The following is a 22803-nucleotide window of genomic DNA, read 5'->3' on the forward strand; positions in this document are numbered from 1 at the left end:
ATGCTAGTCATTATGTGGAGGATTGAGGAGAATGCCGTGCAACTATACTGAATATGCCAGTCTTTCTCTAATATTGGTTTTGCTCCTGTAGAACGCTTTCATCTGTGTTACGGCACAATACCCTGATGCAAATATAGACAATAGCATGATTTATTTGACGCTGTTCTGAACAGGAAATCGGTCTGGCTTCCCTGGGTGCCCCCGACGAGTACATTGAGAGGCTTGCTACTGTAAGTATGTCAGACGTCTCACAACATCAACTACAGCCGACTCCTGATACCAGGGGAATACAAAACCATTTTGAATATGTGACGAGCCCTTGTGTGTCTGTCCACAGGTCTATTGGTTCACAGTGGAGTTTGGCCTCTGCAAGCAGGGCTCTGAGATCAAGGCCTATGGAGCCGGGCTACTCTCATCATTTGGAGAGCTGCAGGTATTTACATTACATTTACAGCTTCCAAAGCGACTTACAATGATAAATGGATGCTAGAAGCAGCCACAGTGGAACAATTCATTTAGCATAGTGGCTATTTTTACGAGGGTGTCTTTCATGACCTGTTTAATGCCCACGTGCGCAGGCCTCCTTCCTGCAGTTCTAATATAGACATATCCATATGATGTAGCCCAGTGGGCTGCCAGAGAGCAGCATCGCATTAGTGGAAACAAAGACTGTTCTCAGGGCAGTCCTGGTTTTAGCTAGATATGTTAGAGTCACGTCGGGGACAGTTTTAGCATTTTAACTAACCCTAATCTTAACCTAATTTTCCAAACCTGACAGGTAAATTCTCCTAACCTGCTACGAAAAGTAACTTCTACTCGTCAAAACCGTCAGACCTGCCCTGATACCAATCTTGGTTTCCACTAATGCGAGACAGCTGTCAATCAGTTTGTTAGTGGTCCACCCAGGGCTCAGGCTAAATGTGTCACTGGGGGAAACTGGTGAGGAGTGGGTTAGTGGTTCACTGGAGAAGTAGGGGGCAGAGACAGAATTCATATCTTAAGTCACCAGTTACATCAGACGTTGTCATCAGAGGATGAGCAGTTAGCTGAGACATATCACAGCAGGACGCCATTCACACTGCACTTCCTGTTTACTGCTACCGAGGCTCACGGGGCACAGAATATCATTGAGAAATTGCACACTGCTTGTGGTCCGTGACCTCAAAACACCAAGAGAGGACTTGGATTCTGCTCATTGTAGATTGATTCATGACAGTGGTACATCTCCCATAAGTGGGGATTGTCAACTCTGGAATAACATTTGACTGTTTTGAATTGGTTTTACAGTACTGTTTGACAGACAAGCCCAAGATTCAACCATTTGACCCTGCAAAGACCAGCCTCCAGAAGTACCCAATCACTGAGTTCCAGCCCATTTACTTTGTTGCAGAGAGCTTTGACGACGCTAAAGAGAGAGTCAGGTAATATTTAACAGCTGTACAATATTAAACGCTTATTATGTCATATTAATTCACTGTAATTGCTTCGGAAATCTCTGGATCTTTATATCGTAATATATACGTTTACATTTTCAATTGAAAGTCCTATGTTATGACTCTTTATACAGGAAATTTGCCGACACCATCCCCAGGCCTTTCTCAGTGCGCTACAATGCGTACACCCAAAGCATTGAAGTCTTGGATAACACCCAGCAGCTGAGAAACCTGGCTGACAACATCAGTGGTGTGTGACATTTCTATGGAGTCCTCATAAAACTAACTTCTCAATAACCCCTTATGCAAATACAAACATCAAGTACTATTAGAAATGGATTCAAATTAGCTTTTCTACCAATTGTAATGTATATATACTGTATGTAATATATGCTATTTAGCATAGACTTTTATCCAAAGCGGCTTACAGTCATACATTTGACATACGGGTGGTCCTGGGAATTAAACCGAGTACTCTGGCATTGCAAGCACCATGCTGTACCAACTGAGCTACAGAAGACCACACTAGGATTTATTTTTGTCTTGCCCTTTACAGATTGAAAACATAGTTTAATTGAATTAAAGACCATATCTGTATGGATGTCCAACTACTACTGGAATTGAATGTTTCTTAATCTTCTAGTCATGAACTACCTAATTTGATCATGTTGCTTTTGTTTTTAGGGGAAATTGGGATCTTGTGCAATGCCCTGCGGAAGATGGAGTAAGGAGACCAACTTCAATACTGATGTGCGCAATGATAGAATCTCAATGTATTTCATTAATCTTGTAGATTTCTATTATACTCTTTCCACTTATAATCTGTGTGCTTGTCCATTATAAAATCTACTGCATTCTGCTTCATCTTTAAATAAATTATTCATAAATACATACTGCAACCCAGACGCTAGTCATTTTAAGTAGAACATTTTAATTGGAGTAGTCATTATTAGAGTAGCACTCTCTCAATGAATCACACAGAGAGGCATACTACTAGCCAATGAAAATGGCACATCGGAAAATTAGTCAATCATTGAAAATACGAAGTTACATAAAACAAGTATTAACTTTAAAATAAGTATTATTTTATCATACATTTTCAGTATGTTCTATAATTCCAACACCGCCATTACTGTGTTGATAGGTTAACCGATGTAACTTTCTGTAACCAGCTGAGACGGATTACATTGGAATAGTGCGGTTCCAGGACTATTAGCTCAGGCTTTGACGATGATCTAATTCGTACTTAAGTATTCTATCTATAGTGGTTAAATGGCAAATGGCAAACATAAATCTTTGCATTATGCTATAAATAGCTAGGCCTATATAACACAATAACGAAATACAATGTGTATGTCCAGCATGTTATTAGAGAATGTGTTTGATTATATCCTGAATTCTGATTCATCCAAATGATTGACTGTTTTTCCATTCTTTACTGTCACATTTGTTTGTATAATATGCATGAAAATGTGTTATTATTAACTTGCCAAATAAATGTGTGCTAAAAAAGGTTCTTTCAGATCAATTCTCAAAATAATGATTGTTATTATTATATATGTTTTATTATAATTAGGCTGTAATTGGTTGTGAGAACACATTTTGTGTTAGTCTGTCAAAGTGCGTTTCAGCACCTTGGAGAGCATCCCAAGTCAGGGGAAAATAAATGTTTTGCACAATGACCTGTTGCATCTGTTACAAATCAATGGAAATACAAATATATAGCCTAGGATAAATGTAGGTAAAACTCAATATTCATAATCTTATTTTGTAGGCTACAAAACATTTGATTTCTCAATATATTAGGCGTATACGTGCTTTCATCGGCTATTTTTTATTCCATTAAAAGGTGATTGGCTGTTATGACGCATAACACCTAAAACTCAAACGTGTGCATTTGCATAACTCATTTCCATAAATCATTATGTGGCACTGGGATATAAACCTGTCTCTCTGCTGATGGCACATATTCAAAAACCGCTGTGCCTCGGCGAGTCTTAGTATCCGGGAATAGGCCTATATAGACTATTCGATCAAACAAATCATAGCAACTCTGCAATATTATTTTTAAGACAGTCTACGACAAATCGCCAGAAGTTCAACGAAGACGGAGAGTTTGGTGCAAAACATTCCGTTTCGTCGGCAGAAAGCGAAGTCTGATCGAAGATGCCCGGAAAGAGCGCGCCAGCTGTTCATAGTCCCCTGACCCATCGCGGGGCGGTGAAAACGTTGTGTTTGAGGAAAAGGAAGGAACCGTGACACTGAACATTCTTTTCGCACTCAGCCACGAGAAGAATGCAGGATTCTTTAAAACTGGCAAAGTCTTTGAGGTAATGAAAACATGTTCATCGTTAGATAGGAGTTGCAGACGGAGCTTCAATAAAATCAGGTCTACCGCATCGAAACAAGTTGATCAAATATAAATGTGTTTGCTTAAATATGATATGTATGTCTTTACCATGCATTCAGACGTTTGAAGCCAAGCTTCTGCATATTGAGAGCCGACCAGGGAGGAAGTCTAAGAACAGTGGCTGTGATGATCTGGAGTTCTTTGTGAGGTGTGAAGTGCTCATCTCGGACACAGACATCTTCATCAACTCACTCAAGAGAGTCGCCGACGACGTACGCACCACCCCATAGGAAAAGGGTTATAATAACATTTGAATGAAACAATAATCATACGTTTCTAATAATTGTAACGTTTTTCTGATTTTAATTTGATTTATTATCGTTTAGAATAAAATAACAACTAATCATTTAAATTGTGTGAAATAATTATGCTCTGACATATTTTCCCGTTTCCTTGTTTTAGTTCCCTGGTTCCCCAGAAAGATCAGAGATCTGGATAAATGCAACCTGTTGATAACGAAATATGACCCAGATATGGACCAGGATCATCCAGGTAGTGTATATGTTTAACTTAGCAATATAGCTAGGCTGCTATTTATATGGCATTGATGCAATACTTGTATAATTCATTGAATTGTTAGCAATAATACTCAACTATCAAAAAAGGATAACAAACTAAAAATGTCATGGCTAACTAAATGTTATGATTCCTTTTACAGGGATTCAGTGATCCAGAATACAAATAAGTTGCTTCATCGCTGAACTTGCAGCGAATTACAAATAGTAAATTGATACCATCATTTTCAGGTTTCAAAAAAGGATATTCCCATGTAGTCAGTCGCTCTTAGGTGCCAGCACTGCATCATTGGACCAAAGGCATGCCATTGTAGAAATGCATTCGTAAAGGAATGACTGATGTATGGATTCATCCATCTCTGTTCCACAAGGGGGGAACCATTACCCAGAATGGAGTACACACAAGAGGAGGTGGCCACATGGTGAGAACAACAGCTGATGTATAGTATACTGGAGATGGACATCATACCGTAATACTAGACTTCTTCCATAATGATAATAATCTACAGTCAATATACCTGTGGAGTTGGAATGACAGTGTTCTAGTGACTCTGCTGCTGCTGTCATTTAACAGGAGAGAGGTGTACCGGACCCTGAGGACCATCTACCCTAACCTGGTGTGCAGACAGTTCCTGGGTGGGCTGCAGCAGCTGGAGAGGGAGTGTGGCTACTGAGAGGACAGTATCCCCCAGCTCCGAGAGGTCTCTGCCTTCCTCAGAGGTGAGGCCCAGCAGCCTATCTCTGCCTGAGGGACAGAGCAATAGCAGCACTATGCCCAGCTTCAAGGAATAGAATCAACATGGACAGAGACAAATCCAGCATGCCCACGACTTTCCATCGAATGACTAATCCTGGTCAATGACGGTGCGCACCTTGTAGATTGATTGTGCCTCTTTATTTTCATGTAGATTGCTTTCAACAGTAATAACACCATTAGGGATTGTTCTCGTATTGCAGAAACACCATGTATGAACGACAGCATCCATGCTGTGAATATGTCTCTGACAGTGGTACCTTGCACTGTGTTCTTGTTTGTCCAGAGGAGACAGGCTTCCAGCTGTGTCCGGTGACAAGGCTACTCTCCGCCAGAGACTTCCTAGCTAGCCTGGCCTTCAGAGTGTTCCAGTGTACCCAGTACATCCGCCACGCCTCCGCACCCCATGCACTCCCGGAGCCGTACGTCAAATGGTGTCATTGACATAGTAGAATCACTCGAAATAATGTTTGTCATAAAAATATGTCTACTGAACTGATCATAAATAATAACATATGTATGATTCATTCGGTTCATGTATTCACTTGTTGTGCTTTCTCTCAGAGATTGCTGTCACGAGTTACTCGGCCATATTCCTATGCTTGCAGACAAAGAATTTGCCCAGTTTTCCCAGGTAAAAACATTTAGACTTATAATATGGTTCATATGATGCTTGGAAGTAATAATACATCAATTATAATAATACATCCATTATAATAATACATCCATTATAATAATACATCCATTATAATAATACATCCATTATAATAATACATCCATTATAATAATACATCCATTATAATAATACATCCATTATAATAATACATCAATTATAATAATACATCCATTATAATAATACATCCATTATAATAATACATCAATTATAATAATACATCCATTATAATAATACATCCATTATAATAATACATCCATTATAATAATACATCCATTATAATAATACATCCATTATAATAATACATCCATTATAATAATACATCCATTATAATAATACAACCATTATAATAATACATCCATTATAATAATACATCCATTATAATAATACATCCATTATAATAATACATCCATTATAATAATACATCCATTATAATAATACATCCATTATAATAATACATCAATTATAATAATACATCCATTATAATAATACATCCATTATAATAATACATCCATTATAATAATACATCCATTATAATAATACATCCATTATAATAATACATCAATTGTCCTATCAGTGCGCAACACTTACAATTGTTTGTCACTTGCAGGAAATTGGCCTTGCCTCACTGGGAGCATCAGACGAGGATATTGAGAGCTGACCTTTGAGCTTTCATTTAAAAATAAGCAGTTACCAATCAGATATAAAACATTAGGTACTGCATTAAGGTTGGGTGTTGGACTACAAATAATGGACCTTTGCTTCCATCTAGTGGAAATATAAAATACTGACCAATCTGATAATTTGACTAATGTGTGAAATGGAGACTTATCATTTCTTCATCACTTGTTGTCATTCCTCCGACAGTTGTACTGGTTAACGGTGGAGTTTGGACTGTGTAAGCAGAATGGAACTGTGAAGGCATTCTGAGACTAAGTAGACAGGTTGGAAAGTCTGGTCAGCCGGCCTCCTGTCCTCATATGGAGAACTCATTGTGAGTAGTATTTTACATTGGTACTCTGTAGAATTGTACTGATAGAGGGGACTAATTCCTTATTTATTATCTCTGTTTTTATATAACATTTACATTTACATTTTACATTTAAGTCATTTAGCAGACGCTCTTATCCAGAGCGACTTACAAATTGGTGCATTCACCTTATGACATCCAGTGGAACAACCACTTTACAATAGTGCATCTAAATATTTTAAGGGGGGAGGGGGTGAGAAGGATTACTTTATCCTATCCTAGGTATTCCTTAAAGAGGTGGGGTTTCAGGTGTCTCCGGAAGGTGGTGATTGACTCCGCTGTCCTGGCGTCGTGAGGGAGTTTGTTCCACCATTGGGGAGCCAGAGCAGCGAACAGTTTTGACTGAGCTGAGCGGGAACTGTACTTCCTCAGTGGTAGGGAGGCGAGCAGGCCAGAGGTGGATGAACGCAGTGCCCTTATTTGGGTGTAGGGCCTGATCAGAGCCTGGAGGTACTGAGGTGCCGTTCCCCTCACAGCTCCGTAGGCAAGCACCATGGTCTTGTAGCGGATGCGAGCTTCAACTGGAAGCCAGTGGAGAGAGCGGAGGAGCGGGGTGACGTGAGAGAACTTGGGAAGGTTGAACACTAGACGGGCTGCGGCGTTCTGGATGAGTTGTAGGGGTTTAATGGCACAGGCAGGGAGCCCAGCCAACAGCGAGTTGCAGTAATCCAGACGGGAGATGACAAGTGCCTGGATTAGGACCTGCGCCGCTTCCTGTGTGAGGCAGGGTCGTACTCTGCGGATGTTGTAGAGCATGAACCTACAGGAACGGGCCACCGCCTTGATGTTAGTTGAGAACGACAGTTTGTTGTCCAGGATCACGCCAAGGTTCTTAGCGCTCTGGGAGGAGGACACAATGGAGTTGTCAACCGTGATGGCGAGATCATGGAACGGGCAGTCCTTCCCCGGGAGGAAGAGCAGCTCCGTCTTGCCGAAGTTCAGCTTGAGGTGGTGATCCGTCATCCACACTGATATGTCTGCCAGACATGCAGAGATGCGATTCGCCACCTGGTCATCAGAAGGGGGAAAGGAGAAGATTAATTGTGTGTCGTCTGCATAGCAATGATAGGAGAGACCATGTGAGGTTATGACAGAGCCAAGTGACTTGGTGTATAGCGAGAATAGGAGAGGGCCTAGAACAGAGCCCTGGGGGACACCAGTGGTGAGAGCGCGTGGTGAGGAGACAGATTCTCGCCACGCCACCTGGTAGGAGCGACCTGTCAGGTAGGACGCAATCCAAGCGTGGGCCGCGCCGGAGATGCCCAACTCGGAGAGGGTGGAGAGGAGGATCTGATGGTTCACAGTATCGAAGGCAGCCGATAGGTCTAGAAGGATGAGAGCAGAGGAGAGAGAGTTAGCTTTAGCGGTGCGGAGCGCCTCCGTGATACAGAGAAGAGCAATCTCAGTTGAATGACTAGTCTTGAAACCTGACTGATTTGGATCAAGAAGGTCATTCTGAGAGAGATAGCGGGAGAGCTGACCAAGGACGGCACGTTCAAGAGTTTTGGAGAGAAAAGAAAGAAGGGATACTGGTCTGTAGTTGTTGACATCGGAGGGATCGAGTGTAGGTTTTTTCAGAAGGGGTGCAACTCTCGCTCTCTTGAAGACGGAAGGGACGTAGCCAGCGGTCAGGGATAAGTTGATGAGCGAGGTGAGGTAAGGGAGAAGGTCTCCGGAAATGGTCTGGAGAAGAGAGGAGGGGATAGGGTCGAGCGGGCAGGTTGTTGGGCGGCCGGCCGTCACAAGACGCGAGATTTCATCTGGAGAGAGAGGGGAGAAAGAGGTCAGAGCACAGGGTAGGGCAGTGTGAGCAGAACCAGCGGTGTTGTTTGACTTAGCAAACGAGGATCGGATGTCGTCGATCTTCTTTTCAAAATGGTTGACGAAGTCATCTGCAGAGAGGGAGGAGGGGGGAGGGGGAGGAGGATTCAGGAGGGAGGAGAATGTGGCAAAGAGCTTCCTAGGGTTAGAGGCAGATGCTTGGAATTTAGAGTGGTAGAAAGTGGCTTTAGCAGCAGAGACAGAGGAGGAAAATGTAGAGCGGAGGGAGTGAAAGGATGCCAGGTCCGCAGGGAGGCGAGTTTTCCTCCATTTCCGCTCGGCCTTCCGGAGCCCTGTTCTGTGAGCTCGCATTGAGTCGTCAAGCCACGGAGCGGGAGGGGAGGACCGAGCCGGCCTGGAAGATAGGGGACATAGAGAGTCAAAGGATGCAGAAAGGGAGGAGAGGAGGGTTGAGGAGGCAGAATCAGGAGATAGGTTGGAGAAGGTTTGAGCAGAGGGAAGAGATGATAGGATGGAAGAGGAGAGAGTAGCGGGGGAGAGAGAGCGAAGGTTGGGACGGCGCGATACCATCCGAGTAGGGGCAGTGTGGGAAGTGTTGGATGAGAGCGAGAGGGAAAAGGATACAAGGTAGTGGTCGGAGACTTGGAGGGGAGTTGCAATGAGGTTAGTGGAAGAACAGCATCTAGTAAAGATGAGGTCGAGCGTATTGCCTGCCTTGTGAGTAGGGGGGGAAGGTGAGAGGGTGAGGTCAAAAGAGGAGAGGAGTGGAAAGAAGGAGGCAGAGAGGAATGAGTCAAAGGTAGACGTGGGGAGGTTAAAGTCACCCAGAACTGTGAGAGGTGAGCCGTCCTCAGGAAAGGAGCTTATCAAGGCATCAAGCTCATTGATGAACTCTCCGAGGGGACCTGGAGGGCGATAAATGATAAGGATGTTAAGCTTGAAAGGGCTGGTAACTGTGACAGCATGAAATTCAAAGGAGGCGATAGACAGATGGGTAAGGGGAGAAAGAGAGAATGACCACATGGGAGAGATAAGGATCCCTATGCCACCACCCCGCTGACCAGAAGCTCTCGGGGTGTGCAAGAACACGTGGGCGGACGAAGAGAGAGCAGTAGGAGTAGCAGTGTTATCTGTGGTGATCCATGTTTCTGTCAGTGCCAAGAAGTCGAGGGACTGGAGGGAGGCATAGGCTGAGATGAACTCTGCCTTGTTGGCTGCAGATCGGCAGTTCCAGAGGCTACCGGAGACCTGGAACTCCACGTGGGTCGTGCGCGCTGGGACCACCAGATTAGGGTGGCAGCGGCCACGCGGTGTGGAGCGTTTGTATGGTCTGTGCAGAGAGGAGAGAACAGGGATAGACAGACACATAGTTGACAGGCTACAGAAGAGGCTATGCTAATGCAAGGAGATTGGAATGACAAGTGGACTACACGTCTCGAATGTTCAGAAAGTTAAGCTTACGTAGCAAGAATCTTATTGACTAAAATTATTAAAAATGATACAGTACTGCTGAAGTAGGCTAGCTGGCAGTGGCTGCGTTGTTGACTTTGTAGGCTAGCTGACAGTGGCTGCGTTGTTGACACTACACTAATCAAGTCGTTCCGTTGAGTGTAGTAGTTTCTACAGTGCTGCTATTCGGGGGCTAGCTGGCTAGCTAGCACTGTTGATTACGTTATGTTGCGTTAAAAGAACGACAATAGCTGGCTAGCTAACCTAGAAAATCGCTCTAGACTACACAATTATCTTTGATACACAGACGTGTAACATAACATAACATGCCGCTAATAATTTCTGAAGGAGTCTAAAACAATAACTTACTTCCGTCTTTCAGTATGCTCTCTCTAACGAACCTGAGTACAAGCCATTCAACCCAGAGGAGACAGCAATCCAGCCTTACCAGGACCAGACTTTCCAACCTGTTTACTTTGTCTCAGAAAGCTTTGAGGATGCCAAGATTAAGATGAGGTACATCAATGCATACAAGTGGTGTATGTCTATATGTGAGCACGTCACAGGAAATGTGCAACTTTTTTATCTTACCTTTATTTAAATAGGCAAGTCAGTTAAGAACAAATTCTTATTTTCAATGACGGCCTAGGAACAGTGGGTTAACTGCCAGTTCAGGGGCAGAACGACAGATTTGTACCTTGTCAGGTCAGGGATTTGAACTTGCAACCTCCCGGTTACTAGTCCAGCGCTCTAACCACGAGGCTACCCTGCCACCCCTATGTGGCGTATTTGGGTTTGAGTTGATCTTGTCGCTCCTGGACACGGTGTTGCAGGGGTTTTGGAGAGGAGCCAGTGGGAACCTCAGGGGATCTGAGGACACAGAAGCAAATCAGATTGAAGGTAGCTGTTTAGGAGTTACTCGTAATTAGTATATTACGTTTTGTAATATTTTAAGGTAATCTGAATGAGCAGAGTATGGATGGACATAGAGCAGGGATGGGCAACTTCAGTCCTCAGGGGCCGGGCTGGTGTCACACTTTTACCCCATCCCAAGCACAAACAGCTGAGTCAAATTGCATTCTGAACTGAAGATCATGGTTAGTTGATTATTGGAGTCAGGTGTGTTAGCTAACACATCATTATGACAGAGATCAAATCAAATCAAATCAAATCAAATCAAATCAAATCAAATGTATTTATATAGCCCTTCGTACATCAGCTGATATCTCAAAGTGCTGTACAGAAACCCAGCCTAAAACCCCAAACAGCAAACAATGCAGGTGTAAAAGCACGGTGGCTAGGAAAAACTCCCTAGAAAGGCCAAAACCTAGGAAGAAACCTAGAGAGGAACCGGGCTATGTGGGGTGGCCAGTCCTCTTCTGGCTGTGCCGGGTAGAGATTATAACAGAACATGACCAAGATGTTCAAATGTTCATAAATGACCAGCATGGTCAAATAATAATAAGGCAGAACAGTTGAAACTGGAGCAGCAGCACAGTCAGGTGGACTGGGGACAGCAAGGAGCCATCATGTCAGGTAGTCCTGGGGCACGGTCCTAGGGCTCAGGTCTTCCGAGAGAGAGAAAGAAAGAGAGAATTAGAGAGAGCATATGTGGGGTGGCCAGTCCTCTTCTGGCTGTGCCGGGTGGAGATTATAACAGAACGTGGCCAAGATGTTCAAATGTTCATAAATGACCAGCATGGTTGAATAATAGTAAGGCAGAACAGTTGAAACTGGAGCAGGAGCATGGCCAGGTGGACTGGGGACAGCAAGGAGTCCTCATGTCAGGTAGTCCTGGGACATGGTCCTAGGGCCCAGGCCAGTTGAAACTGGAGCAGCAGCATGGCCAGGTGGACTGGGGACAGCAAGGAGTCATCATGTCAGGTAGTCCTGGGGCATGGTCCTAGGGCTCAGGTCCTCCGAGAGAGAGAAAGAAAGAGAGAAGGAGAAAATTAGAGAACGCACACTTAGATTTACACAGGACACCGAATAGGACAGGAGAAGTACTCCAGATAAACAAACTGACCCTAGCCCCCCGACACATAAACTACTGCAGCATAAATACTGGAGGCTGAGACAGGAGGGGTCAGGAGACACTGTGGCCCCATCCGAGGACACCCCCGGACAGGGCCAAACAGGAAGGATATAACCCCACCCACTTTGCCAAAGCACAGCCCCCACACCACTAGAGGGAAATCTTCAACCACCATGAGATGACGTGAGGAGACACTCGGAGTCCATACTTGCGAACATTTCAATTGAACCCATAAGAGTTTAAGCCCCGTATAAATCGGGGGAGGATGTACTACTAATCTACAGTCGGTCCCATGGTGTTTATATTTGCATACTATTGTTTGCACAGATGAACGTCGCACCTTTAGGCGTTTGGAAATTGCTCCCAAGAATGTACCAGACTTGTGGGGGTTTATTTTTATTTCCCCATGATGTCAAGCAAAGAGGCACTGAGTTTGAAGGGAGGCCTTGAATTACATCCACAGGTACACCTCCAATTGACTCAAATTATGTCAATTAGTCTATCAGAAGCTTCTAAAGCCATGAAATAATTTTCAGGAATTTTCCAATCTGTTTTGAGGCACAGTCAACTTAGTGTATGTAAATTTCTGACCCACTGGAATTGTGATACATTGATTTATAAGTGAAATAATTTGTTTGTAAAAAAATGACTTGTGTCATGCACAAAGTAGATGTCCTAACTGACTTGCCAAAACTATAGCTTGTTAACAAGAAATTTGTGGAGTGGTTGAAAAAATAGTTTTAATGACTACAACATAAGTGTATGTAAACTTCCGACTTCACCACGCAGCCGTCATACGGCTCAGGAAGGAGACACGTTCTGTCTCCTAGCGATGAACGTACTTTGGTGCGAAAAGTGCAAATCAATTTCCAGAACAACAGCAAAGGACCTTGTGAAGATGCTGGAGGAAACAGGTACAAAAGTGTCTATATTCACAGTAAAACAAGTTCTATATCCACATAACCGGAAGTCACTACTCCAAATCCACTACAAAAAAAAGTCAGACTATGGTTTGCAACTGCACATGGGGACAAAGATCGTTATTTTCGGAGAAATTACCTCTGGTCTGATGAAACAAAATTAGAAATGTTTGGCCATAATGACCAGTGTTATGTTTGGAGGGAAAAGGGGGAGGCTTGCAAGCCGGAGAACACTATCCCAACCATAAAGCACGGGGGTGGCAGCATCATGTGTGGGGGTGCTTTGCTGCAGGTGGGACTGGTGCACTTCACAAAAGAGATAGCTTCATGAGGAGGAAAATTAAGTGGATATATTGAAGCAACATCTCAAGACATCAATCAGATAGTTAAACATAGAAAATATTTGGAGGGAGTTGAAAGTTCGTGTTGCCCAGCAACAGCCCAGCAACAGCCCAGCAACAGCCCCAAAACATCACTGCTCTAGAGGAGATCTGCATGGAGGAATGGGCCAAAATACCAGCAACAGTGTGTGAAAACCTTGTGAAGAGTTACAGAAAAAGTTTGACCTCTGTCATTGCCAACAAAGGGTATATAACAAAGTATTGAGAAATTTTTGTTATTGACCAAATACTTATTTTCCACCATAATTTGCAAATAAATTCATTAAAAATCCTACAATGTGATTTTCTGGATTTTTTTTCCTCATTTTATCTGTCATAGTTGAAGTGTACATATGATGAAAATGACAGGCATCTTTCATCTTTTTAAGTTGGAGAACTTGCACAATTGGTGGCTGACTAAATACTTTTTTTGCCAGACTGTATATCAGTACACTCATAACTTAAGCGTTATGGAACTTATTTTATTTGATCAAATAAACCCCAGTAGCAAATAAGCTACTCTTTTTTTGTTGACCAAATTCGACATTCATTGAGTACTAGTACTTCCGGGTTGGAGCGAGCGGTCGCATCCGCATTTCGCTCCGCAGGAGACACTGCTAGCTAGCCAACAGCTAGCCAACGTCTTCCGAATAGAACTCAACAACCCGGTCGCATTCCGCTTCGCTCCACAGGTAGTATCACATTTTCACTTCATTTCATTACAGTACAACGGTTTGATTTGTTTGATCGTAGCTAGCTACATAGCTAGCTACATAGCCGTCTTTGTATCAAAGATAATTGTGTAGTCTAGAGTGACTTTCTAGGTTAGCTAGCCAGCTATTGTCGTTCTTTTAACGCAACGTAACGTAATCAACACTGCTAGCTAGCCAGCTAGCCCCCGAATAGCAGCACTGTAGAAACTATTACACTCAACGGAACGACTTGATTAGTATAGTGTCAACAATGCAGCCACTGCCAGCTAGCCTACAAAGTCAACAACGCAGCCACTGCCAGCTAGCCTACTTCAGCAGTACTGTATCATTTTAATCATTTTAGTCAATAACATTCTTGCTACGTAAGCTTAACTTTCTGAACATTCGAGACGTGTAGTCCACTTGTCATTCAAATCTCCTTTGCATTAGCGTAGCCTCTTCTGTAGCCTGTCAACTATGTGTCTGTCTATCCCTGTTCTCTCCTCTCTGCACAGACCATACAAACGCTCCACACCACGTGGCCGCGGCCACCCTAATCTGGTGGTCCCAGCGCGCACGACCCACGTGGAGTTCCAGGTCTCCGGTAGCCTCTGGAACTGCCGATCTGCGGCCAACAAGGCAGAGTTCATCTCAGCCTATGCCTCCCTCCAAGTCCCTCGACTTCTTGGCACTGACGGAAACATGGATAACTACAGACAGCACTGCTACTCCTACTGCTCTCTCTTCGTCCGCCCACGTGTTCTCGCACACCCCGAGAGCTTCTGGTCAGCGGGGTGGTGGCACCGGGATCCTTATCTCTCCCAAGTGGTCATTCTCTCTTTCTCCCCTTACCCATCTGTCTATCGCCTCCTTTGAATTCCATGCTGTCACAGTTACCAGCCCTTTCAAGCTTAACATCCTTATCATTTATCGCCCTCCAGGTTGCCTCGGAGAGTTCATCAATGAGCTTGATGCCTTGATAAGCTCCATTCCTGAGGACGGCTCACCTCTCACAGTTCTGGGCGACTTTAACCTCCCCATGTCTACCTTTGACTCATTCCTCTCTGCCTCCTTCTTTCCACTCCTCTCGTCTTTTGACCTCACCCTCTCACCTTCCCCCCCTACTCACAAGGCAGGCAATACGCTCGACCTCATCTTTACTAGATGCTGTTCTTCCACTAACCTCATTGCAACTCCCCTCCAAGTCTCCGACCACTACCTTGTATCCTTTTCCCTCTCGCTCTCATCCAACACCTCCCACACTGCCCCTACTCGGATGGTATCGCGCCGTCCCAACCTTCGCTCTCTCTCCCCCGCTACTCTCTCCTCTTCCATCCTATCATCTCTTCCCTCTGCTCAAACCTTCTCCAACCTATCTCCTGATTCTGCCTCCTCAACCCTCCTCTCCTCCCTTTCTGCATCCTTTGACTCTCTATGTCCCCTATCCTCCAGGCCGGCTCGGTCCTCCCCTCCCGCTCCGTGGCTCGATGACTCATTGCGAGCTCACAGAACAGGGCTCCGAGCAGCTGAGCGGAAATGGAGGAAAACTCGCCTCCCTGCGGACCTGGCATCCTTTCACTCCCTCCTCTCTACATTTTCCTCCTTTGTCTCTGCTGCTAAAGCCACTTTCTACCACTCTAAATTCCAAGCATCTGCCTCTAACCCTAGGAAGCTCTTTGCCACCTTCTCCTCCCTCCTGAATCCTCCTCCCCCTCCCCCCCTCCTCCCTCTCTGCAGATGACTTCGTCAACCATTTTGAAAAGAAGGTCGACGACATCCGATCCTCGTTTGCTAAGTCAAACGACACCGCTGGTTCTGCTCACACTGCCCTACCCTGTGCTCTGACCTCTTTCTCCCCTCTCTCTCCAGATGAAATCTCGCGTCTTGTGACGGCCGGCCGCCCAACAACCTGCCCGCTTGACCCTATCCCCTCCTCTCTTCTCCAGACCATTTCCGGAGACCTTCTCCCTTACCTCACCTCGCTCATCAACTCATCCCTGACCGCTGGCTACGTCCCTTCTGTCTTCAAGAGAGCAAGAGTTGCACCCCTTCTGAAAAAACCTACACTCGATCCCTCCGATGTCAACAATTACAGACCAGTATCCCTTCTTTCTTTTCTCTCCAAAACTCTTGAACGTGCCGTCCTTGGCCAGCTCTCCCGCTATCTCTCTCAGAATGACCTTCTTGATCCAAATCAGTCAGGTTTCAAGACTAGTCATTCAACTGAGACTGCTCTTCTCTGTATCAAGGAGGCGCTCCGCACTGCTAAAGCTAACTCTCTCTCCTCTGCTCTCATCCTTCTAGACCTATCGGCTGCCTTCGATACTGTGAACCATCAGATCCTCCTCTCCACCCTCTCCGAGTTGGGCATCTTCGGCGCGGCCCACGCTTGGATTGCGTCCTACCTGACAGGTCGCTCCTACCAGGTGGCGTGGCGAGAATCTGTCTCCTCACCACGCGCTCTCACCACTGGTGTCCCCCAGGGCTCTGTTCTAGGCCCTCTCCTATTCTCGCTATACACCAAGTCACTTGGCTCTGTCATAACCTCACATGGTCTCTCCTATCATTGCTATGCAGACGACACACAATTAATCTTCTCCTTTCCCCCTTCTGATGACCAGGTGGCGAATCGCATCTCTGCATGTCTGGCAGACATATCAGTGTGGATGACGGATCACCACCTCAAGCTGAACCTCGGCAAGACGGAGCTGCTCTTCCTCCCGGGGAAGGACTGCCCGTTCCATGATCTCGCCATCACGGTTGACAACTCCATTGTGTCCTCCTCCCAGAGCGCTAAGAACCTTGGCGTGATCCTGGACAACACCCTGTCGTTCTCAACTAACATCAAGGTGGTGGCCCGTTCCTGTAGGTTCATGCTCTACAACATCCGCAGAGTACGACCCTGCCTCACACAGGAAGCGGCGCAGGTCCTAATCTAGGCACTTGTCATCTCCCGTCTGGATTACTGCAACTCGCTGTTGGCTGGGCTCCCTGCCTGTGCCATTAAACCCCTACAACTCATCCAGAACGCCGCAGCCCGTCTGGTGTTCAACCTTCCCAAGTTCTCTCACGCCACCCCGCTCCTCCGCTCTCTCCACTGGCTTCCAGTTGAAGCTCGCATCCGCTACAAGACCATGGTGCTTGCCTACGGAGCTGTGAGGGGAACGGCACCTCAGTACCTCCAGGCTCTGATCAGGCCCTACACCCAAACAAGGGCACTGCGTTCATCCACCTCTGGCCTGCTCGCCTCCCTACCACTGAGGAAGTACAGTTTCCGCTCAGCCCAGTCAAAACTGTTCGCTGCTCTGGCCCCCCCAATGGTGGAACAAACTCCCTCACGACGCCAGGACAGCGGAGTCAATCACCACCTTCCGGAGACACCTGAAACCCCACCTCTTTAAGGAATACCTAGGATAGGATAAAGTAATCCTTCTACCCCCCCCCCTTAAAAGATTTAGATGCACTATTGTAAAGTGGCTGTTCCACTGGATGTCATAAGGTGAATGCACCAATTTGTAAGTCGCTCTGGATAAGAGCGTCTGCTAAATGACTTAAATGTAATGTAAATGTAAATTGACTTCCATATAAAAACTCCTTGTTGGGTGGGTGAAACAATGGAAAAAAATGTCACCTGCTGAAGGGAGACAGATTTTCCGCAGTTGGGCCTCTCTCTTCCTGTAGGTTTAAAATATCCCTCTTTTAGCCAGGGTTGACCTCTTTTAAGAAATGCCATTGGTTGGTGGATATAAAGTTTAAGATCTTTGATACACTGATGAAGAATTTGTGCCAGGATATAAGTGCCATCTTTTGAGGTTAGCATAGGGCTAATGTGTTCCATGTTATCTGATTAGACCAGCTACAATTGTGATGGCGCCGTTTTATTTGCTCTTAACCAACCGTGCTATTTTGTTTGTTTTTCCCATTGTTTGTAACTTATTTTGTACATAATGTTACTGCTACCGTCTCTTATGACTGAAAAGAGCTCTGGACAACAGAAGGGTGATTACGCACCTCGAATTGGACAAAGAAATGTTCTTTAATGAGTCGGACGGGAAGGATATACTCCAACCACTCAAACAGGCCCTCATCCCCATCATATGCTGGAGAAAGAAACTGAGATTTTGCGTAAAGAGATCGGGGTGCCTTGCGAGGATCAGGCGACGAGAGGCTAATCTGCCTTTGCCATCAGTACTGTTAGCTAACATTCAATTGTTGGAAAATAAATGTGTCGTACTGAAAGCACCAACGGGACATTAAAAACGGAAATATCTTATGTTTCACCTCAGTCGTGGCTGAATGACAACTTTAATAACATACAGCTGGCAGGTTATACACCATTGGCAGGACAGAACAGTAGCGTCTGGTAAGACACGGGGCGGGGGCCTATGCATATTTGTAAACAACAGCTGGTGCACGATATCTAAAGAAGTCTCAAGGTTTTGCTTGGCTGAGGTAGAGTATCTCACGATAAGCTGTAGACCACACTATCTACTTAGAGTTTATCTGTATTTTTCGTAGCGGTCTACATACCACCACAGACCAATGCTGGCACTCAAGGAGCTGTATATCTCCATAAGCAAACAGGAAAACGCTCATCCAGAGGTGGCGGTCCTAGTGGCCGGGGACTTTGATGCAGGGAAACTTAAGTCAGTTTTACCTCATTTCTATCAGCATTCTCAATGTGCAACCAGAGGGGAAGACAACTCTAGACCCCCTTTACTCCACACACAGAGACACGTACAAAGCTCTCCCTAGCCCTCCATTTGACAAATCTGACCATAATTCTATACTGATTCCTGCTTACAAGCAAAAATTAAAGCAGGAAGCACCAGTGACTCGGTCTATAAAAAAATTCTAAGAAATCCCACTATGCCCTCCGACGAACCATCAAACAAGCAAAGCATAAATACAGGACTAAGATCGAATCGTACTACACCGGCTCCGATGTGGCAGGGCTTGCAGACTATTACAGACTACAAAGGGAAGCACAGCCGAGAGCTGTCCAGTGACACAAGCCTACCAGATGAGCTAAATAACTTCTATGCTCGCTTCGAGGCAAGTAACACAAACATGCATGAGAGCATCAGCTGTTCCGCATGACTGTGTGATCACGCTCTGCGCAGTAGATGTGAGGAAGTCCTTTAAATAGGTCAACATTCACAAGGCCGCAGGGCCAGATGGATTACCAGGACGTGTACTCTGAGCATGCGCTGACCAACTGGAAAGTCTCTTCACTGACATTTTCAACCTCTCTCTGACCGATTCTGTCATACCTACATGTTTCAAGCAGACCACCATAGTCCCTGTGCCCTAGAACACTAAGGTAACCTGCCTAAATGACTACCAACCTGTAGCACTTACATCTGTAGCCATGAAATGCTTTGAAAGGCTAGTCATGGCTCACATCAACACCACTCCAACACCATCATTAAGTTTGCTGATGACACAACAGCGGTAGGCCTGATCATGGACAACGACGAGACGGCCTATAGGGAGGGGGTCAGAGACCTGTGGTGCAAGGACAACAGCCTATCCCTCAATGCGATCAAGACAAAGGAGATGATTGTGGACTACAGGAAAAGGAGGACAGAGCATGTCTCCATTCTCAAGCTACAGGGCTGTAGTGGAGCAGGTTGAGAGCTTCAAGTACCTTGGCGTCCACATCACCAATAAACTAACATGATCCAAGCTCACCAAGGCAGTCGTGAAGAGGCCACGACAAAACTTATTCCCCCTCAGGAGACTGAAAGGATTTGGCATGGATCCTCAGATCCTCAAAAGGTTCTACAGCTGCACCAAGTAGAGCATCCTGTGTTGTAACTTTAATGTGTTTGAGTTAATGTTTAAGTTTATTCTTTGAACTGTATCTAAATACATTTCTTTAGATTTATTTGCATATGTAATTGTATTGGGTTGTGTTGAATTCCGCTTTTTGACTGCAAGTCCCAGAATGCCTTGCGAGAGGAATGAGTGATAACACGCCAATTATGTGCAGGTGCGTGTGATTGTAGCTGACTTTCCGACAGCATCTTACCTGCATTGCTCTGTACCAAAACAATTGTTGTTAAATGTAACGTGAACAAGTATTCTTACAAAAAGAAGCTTTCGTATCAAACCCGACGTCCCCAGTCATTACTTTGAAGTTAGTTAATCTAAAATCCTGACTGGTTGCATCACTGCCTGGACCTCTACCAGGCGGTGTCAGGGGGAGGCCCTAAAAATGGTCAAAGACTGCAACCACCCTAGTCATAGACTGTTCTCTCTGCTACTGCACGGCAAGCGGTACCGGAGCACCAAGTCTAGGTCCAAGAGGCTTCAAACAGCTTCTACACCCAAGCCATAAGACTCCTGAACATCAAGTCAAATGGCTACCCAGACATTAGCTTTCTGTCACATGCAAGTAAATCGCAGATTTGAATTGGCTGATACGCATTTGGTGCCAGAGAAACTGTTTAAAATGAAATGGTTGCTTATTCGCAAATATGGACCCAATGTTTTAAAACCTCATTGATCTACCTGCAGGCGGTACTCGTCGTCCATCAAACAGCCCTTCTCTGTCCGGTACGACCCATTCACCTGCAGCCTGGAGGTTCTGGACCAGCCCAGTAAGATCCAGCATGCCCTAGGCCAGATGAGAGACGACCTGAGGATACTCCACAGTTCCCTGGAGAAACTGGGCTGAGGGCCTCAACACTGAGCCAGAGACTCAGGGAGTGAAACTGATACATACCTCTGGAGGGGTGGGAAGGGAAAGCCATTTTGGGTCTTTAAAGGTGCAATCTGTCATTTCTCTGTGTGGCCATGGGGCCAAATGCACAAACAATCAATGCTCAAAATACAGTAGTTCCATTTAAGACGATCAGTTGAATATCCAGCTCTTCAATCCTGCTGGGCTAATACTTGCATTATTATTATTATGATTATGGTATTTTTTTTAGAGACTAAACCAGATTCAGCCTTTAAATGGATGGATGTGAAATGCTGTGTATATATTTATTCAACTGAAAAACACAATTTATATTTCTTTGCAAGATTAATTAATATTTCCTTGTTGGGTGTATGTATTGAGATGTACAGTCATGTTATACATGTATTGTGAGGAGAATGTACAAAGTAATAAATATTTACATTTTTTCAGTCCAATCACAAAGGGCATGAAAAACAGAGGGACACACATGGGGGTAGGAAATGTATAGGGTAAATATTTCAGAGAATGTTTACCTAAGTAGAGAGATGATAGAGAACAACTTTAGAATGCATGTGTAATATAGTGACAATGGAGGGAGAACAAGGAAAGAGATCAAGGAAAGAGACAAGAAAGTATCCGAAGTCTGTGTATTTGCGTTTGAGAGAGCTAGCGAGCAAGAGAAAGGGAGAGGGAACATGATCGTCAAAGAGGGTGGGAGTACTACAATATACGCCCATGTGCCACTGCCTCCCATTCCATACCAACTATTTCCATTTAGAACATTCTTGGAACCCATTTGTCTTCACGTGTTATTTAGTAAAGGGAAGGAGCTAATTATGAATGATTGAAATATTATGTTTCCTCAGCTGGCTACTGTCAGAGCCAGTACTGAGGCCCAGTGGATCTGAAGCTGGACACACGGACATCACAGTGTAACACTACACAGTCAGTAGGGCTTCACAATGGGCATGATAAACTCTCTCCATCCCCTCTCTCTGCCTGTGGGTTCAACGGGTGATAGAGGCCTTGTTTCTGTATCAGTGACAATGTGTCTGCAGCAGAGTTCACCCATATTAATTTTTAAAGCCAGAACACAAATCGGTTCATAGATCTACTCAGACTCTAAAACACCATGAAGTACACAGTGGCTGTGAAAGCCTCCGACCACCTAGAGTGGGAGGCCTTCCTGTTAAATTATTCCAGTGTAAATCAAACATGGTTCACCTTACTCACAGAGAAACTCAACCTCTCTGGCGGAGAGAAAATGGTGCACAGAGCCGAAGATTGATCTACTATACCGCTCGATTTGAGTGCAGCTGTGCACACATCCACATCCTTACCCCAAATTCGGACACTTAATAATTTTGCGTATCTCAGCTTACATCCAGCACAGCTCGAATCCAAGCCCCCCCCCCCCCCCCCCCCCCCAAGATAAAAAAACGACCACTGAGATCCAAATCTGCTGAGGCCCCGAAACACAAAAGGGGTTGCCATGACGATAAGATAAGATAACCACTATTGGTTCCAAGCAAAATTATTGTGCCTCACATACTAACCACAAATCCCCCAATGATGTACAGTATCGTCCTGCCTTCAGAACTGAAGTGTTTCCTAATGTCATGGACCATCGTTACCTTGGCACGCTAGCCTCCTCAGACTCAAAATGATGGGTCATTGGATTCACAGAGTCCTCCCTGAAGACATAGATGAAGCACAGATCATGGACTGTCTTTCGCATTCATAAACAAAAAAAATGCTGCTAAATCCAATGATTACACTTGAAATTAAACGATGACCAAAATGATCCAATTGACATTTTGTGTAACCCACTGGACCGAGTGCTCTAATGATTTATCGTAGTCACATTTAGTCTGTATTGTAATGCTTTGCAGCCTTTTCTCTCAACTGCCCTCATTCAGATCAACACATTTCCACTTCAGGCTGGTTTTACATCATGTAGACCTAAGAAAATCTCCAGGAGATTAAAGGAAAGTTTTTTTTTTACCTCAAAGAAAACCTCTAATCTCTTCCTTTGTTTTCCC

The 22803-nt window shown here is 44.8% G+C and overlaps 1 protein-coding gene and 1 pseudogene across 1 annotated transcript in view; both read left to right on the forward strand.

Moving 5' to 3' along the window:
* LOC123994486 (phenylalanine-4-hydroxylase-like) overlaps positions 1-3115 on the forward strand; it is a 19302-nt gene extending 16187 nt beyond the window's left edge. Inside the window, exons 9-13 of the mRNA XM_046297126.1 lie at positions 174-230; positions 338-433; positions 1288-1421; positions 1568-1683; positions 2118-3115. Coding sequence (XP_046153082.1) covers positions 174-230; positions 338-433; positions 1288-1421; positions 1568-1683; positions 2118-2161 — 447 coding nt within the window. The 3' untranslated portion in view covers positions 2162-3115. The remainder of the gene's footprint in view (positions 1-173; positions 231-337; positions 434-1287; positions 1422-1567; positions 1684-2117) is intronic.
* LOC123995893 lies at positions 2796-21153 on the forward strand (annotated as a pseudogene).
* Positions 21154-22803: the final 1650 nt, after the last annotated feature.

This window comes from Oncorhynchus gorbuscha, linkage group LG14, assembly GCF_021184085.1.
Source record: "Oncorhynchus gorbuscha isolate QuinsamMale2020 ecotype Even-year linkage group LG14, OgorEven_v1.0, whole genome shotgun sequence".
NCBI lineage: Eukaryota > Metazoa > Chordata > Actinopteri > Salmoniformes > Salmonidae > Oncorhynchus > Oncorhynchus gorbuscha.